This window comes from Engraulis encrasicolus, chromosome 4 (assembly GCF_034702125.1).
Source record: "Engraulis encrasicolus isolate BLACKSEA-1 chromosome 4, IST_EnEncr_1.0, whole genome shotgun sequence".
Lineage (NCBI taxonomy): Eukaryota > Metazoa > Chordata > Actinopteri > Clupeiformes > Engraulidae > Engraulis > Engraulis encrasicolus.
In genome coordinates this window covers 3,644,293-3,646,792 of record NC_085860.1, presented here as the reverse complement: position 1 = coordinate 3,646,792, position 2,500 = coordinate 3,644,293, and the positions used below count along the sequence as shown (strand labels likewise).

General features: G+C 40.9%; 1 protein-coding gene across 1 annotated transcript in view; it reads right to left on the bottom strand.

The window, feature by feature from the left end:
• The window catches only part of LOC134447188 (MOB kinase activator 2), a 16,406-nt gene that overhangs the window by 9,076 nt on the left and 4,830 nt on the right, over positions 1–2,500 (bottom strand). The window contains exon 2 of the mRNA XM_063196539.1: positions 2,192–2,349. Within this exon, the coding sequence (XP_063052609.1) occupies positions 2,192–2,349 (158 nt within the window). The remainder of the gene's footprint in view (positions 1–2,191; positions 2,350–2,500) is intronic.

Genomic DNA, 2,500 nt, shown 5'->3' with positions numbered 1-2,500 from the left:
TAGTTAGAATTTGATGGAAGTGGTAAGTATTCATGAAAAAGATAACATTTGTGAATGGGCAGCATGAATTCTGGAAATAACCTACTACAAAATATAACACAGTGTGCCTTTAAAGCATCCACATGCAAGTTGCTGCGGTGATCCTCCCTCAGTACTCGAAGTGCTTGCTGTGCACACAGTGGACAGGAGTGTGGAGGATAACTGCCTTTTCTACACGAGTATGGTAACTTTGCTCTGATAGAATCTTTACTGCTAACAAATACAGGGGTTGGACAAAATATCTGAGACACCTGTCATATTTATAACCATGAAGGCTGAACCACATCCAACAGGATTAACTGTGTACGCAAGAGGAAGCTGTCTGAAAGGGATGTTTGGGTGACCGGCCGTGTGTATTGACCCTGTGGAGCTCTGGATGGACCATGGTGGAAACAGGAGAGTTCAGGTGCACATTTTTTTCTACCGTGATTTGGACAGCTGTGGTTTTATATTTCTTTGTATACATTCTGGTTTAGCACCCAAACATCCCTTTCAGACAGCTTCCTCTTGCATCCACAGTTAATCCTGTTGGATGTGGTTCATCCTTCTTGGTTGTATGCAGACATTACCCTGGATACCGTGGCTCTTGATAAATCACAAAGACTGGCTGTCTCGGTCAAAGATGCAACAGTTACACGCGCAACAAGCATTTCTCATTTTTGAGCTCTGATACTTTACCCATAATGTACATGTGTGCATTGCAATTTTCTTTTAGCAAAACTGTGCTCTTACCCTGCTAATTGAACCTTCACACTTCACTTTACTGGTGCAATATGCAAATGATGAAGATTGGCCAACAGGCTGGTCCACTTGAGCCATGAAACTTCCCACACTAAAATGACAGGTGTCTCAGATATTTTGTCCAACCCCTGTATATGGTAAAACAGCATGAGCTACTCAATGGTAAATTAGGCCTGTTATGTCTATGTGAAATGTACCTGCGCATATTGTGCTAGTCAGTGTTGGGCAGTAATGCATTGCGAAAGTAATGAATTACTGTAATGAATTACTTTTTGCTGCATGCAGCAATGTAAGGCATTACAGGGCAAAAATCTGTAGTATTTATTTAGTTACAATGCTAAATAACTTCAGTTGCAATGCATTACAATGACCTGGGTTTCAGTGGTATTCAGTGTGGTGGGTCAGAAAGAAGCTATTCCTGAACCTGGTAGTTTTTAGTCTAGAGGTGAAAAAGTAATGACTCATGAGCTCATGAGCAATGTAATAAATTGTCAGATCCATATTTAGACCTACAGTTCATTTGGCAAAAGTGACTAAAGTAATGCAAAAGTAGTGTAATGCCTTACATTTTAAATATAGTAATATTGTAGTGTAAGGGGTTATTTTGAAAAGTCAGTAACATGTAATCAGTAATGCATTACCGTTTTTGAGTAACTTGCCAAACACTGGTGCTAGGAATCAGGATGTATGTGTATGCACTTGTGCATGTGTCTATGCATATGTGTGTATTTCGGCTTGTGTAAATGTTTGCATATGTAATATAAGTGTTCATATGTATATGGGTGCATCAAATGCGTTCCTTTGCATTACCATACCTTTTTTGTAAATTTCTAGCAAATTTGAGTCACTTTAAAGGGTGGCACAATAGGCATGGCATTTTGAATTGCAGCAAATGGCTGTTTTTAGCAAAATCTGCAAAATTTGTTTTGATCAAAAGTAGCAAATAACGTAATTTGGATGATGCTCCAGTTGCCTTTCCACTTCACCAGGATATCAAGCACCCCAAAAATGGCAAAAGCATGGCTACATGGGCGTTTGAACATGGCTAAAGGATTAGCACACAGGAACTAAAGCCTTGCTAAAGGAAGGCTGCAAAAAACATGCACAAGGGATTTCAAATCTGAGAAAGGCAGCTGGAGAATTCTGCCAAATCATTCTTGCAACTAGTTTTTATTAAAAGTGTTTAAAAATACACGTCTTTCTGATTATGCTAAAAGCGCTCATTTACTGCAATTTAAAAAATGAAGAGTACCACCAATTCTAAAAGTTTTCAAGGAAGTTATAGTAGTACAAAGAAACAATACTGCAAAAGCAGAACGGGATTTTCCAAAGTTGAGGTGTTTGATGCACCCCAACGTGTACGCACCAGGCAGTGCACTGTGTTCATGTGTATGTACATGTGTCCACTCACTGTTTGAGGCCAGCCATTCGTTGTGGTCCAGGCCATGTGGTAAGGCGCTGAACGTGAGCAGGTCTGAGGTGCCCGGTGCGATCCTCTCGCTCACACACTCCGGGTGCAGATACGGCTTCTTCTCCCCACACACCGGAGACTGCCAGTTGTTATTCTTCCTGGTGAGTGGGAACACACAAATACACACATATCAAAATGAAACTCAAAGACAAACACACACACACACACACACACACACACACACACACACACACACACACACACACACACACACACACACACACACACGCACACACGCACGTGCAAACA